The 714-nt window shown below is 71.0% G+C and overlaps 1 protein-coding gene across 1 annotated transcript in view; it reads left to right on the top strand.

Moving 5' to 3' along the window:
- Positions 1-714, top strand: part of ANKS3 (ankyrin repeat and sterile alpha motif domain containing 3) — a 15,248-nt gene that overhangs the window by 13,512 nt on the left and 1,022 nt on the right. The window contains exons 13-14 of the mRNA XM_010840497.1: positions 267-415; positions 627-709. Coding sequence (XP_010838799.1) covers positions 267-415; positions 627-709 — 232 coding nt within the window. The remainder of the gene's footprint in view (positions 1-266; positions 416-626; positions 710-714) is intronic.

Raw genomic sequence — 714 nt, 5'->3', positions numbered from 1 at the left:
AGGCCCGAGCTGGCCCAGCGGACACCGCTGTGCTCAGGACACCAGACACTTCCCACCTCGCCCCTGAGAGCATCTGAGCAGCCCGGCTCCCCGTGCTGTAAGAGCCGGGCAGGGCGAGGGGTCACGACTCCCTGGGACACTTAGGTCCTCCCCCCAGGATCCTGGGGGCTCCCCGCCCCTTCAAGGCTGGGGCCTCTGCAGCGGATGGTCGGCAGGATGGCCCGCAGGGCCTCTGTGCACGGCAGGTGCTGAGCAGCGTCCTCCCTGATGCAGGTTGTTTGGGCCCAAGAGGAAGATGACGTCCGCCATCGCCCGCTGGCACAGCAGCGCCCGCCCTCCCAGTGATGCCCTGGAGCTGGCCTACGCCGACCGGCTGGAGGCCGAGATGCAGGAGCTTGCCATCCAGCTGCACAAGGTGAGGGTGGGGCAAGGGGCAGCAGAGAGCAGCAGCCGGGCCCATGACAGCTTGGGGGCAGGAGGGGGCGCCCAGGAGGGCGGGCACATGAGGCACACCGTAGGGCTGGGGCAGGGCTGGAGGTGATGGGCCCCCAGACTGGGTGGGGCGGCGACAGGCGTGGAGGCCAGGGCGGGGGACCCAGCCTGAGGCGCTCTCCCGCCCGCCGCAGCGCTGCGAGGAGGTGGAGGCCATGCGGGGCCTGGTGTCCCAGGAGCAGGAGCTGCGGGCCGTGGTGGAGAGCTGCCTCTTGGAGCAGG

Source organism: Bison bison, unplaced genomic scaffold (assembly GCF_000754665.1).
Source record: "Bison bison bison isolate TAMUID 2011002044 unplaced genomic scaffold, Bison_UMD1.0 scf7180017864144, whole genome shotgun sequence".
NCBI classification, from domain to species: domain Eukaryota; kingdom Metazoa; phylum Chordata; class Mammalia; order Artiodactyla; family Bovidae; genus Bison; species Bison bison.
The sequence above is the reverse complement of the archived record's forward strand: the minus strand, read 5'-3'. Positions and strand labels throughout refer to the sequence as shown.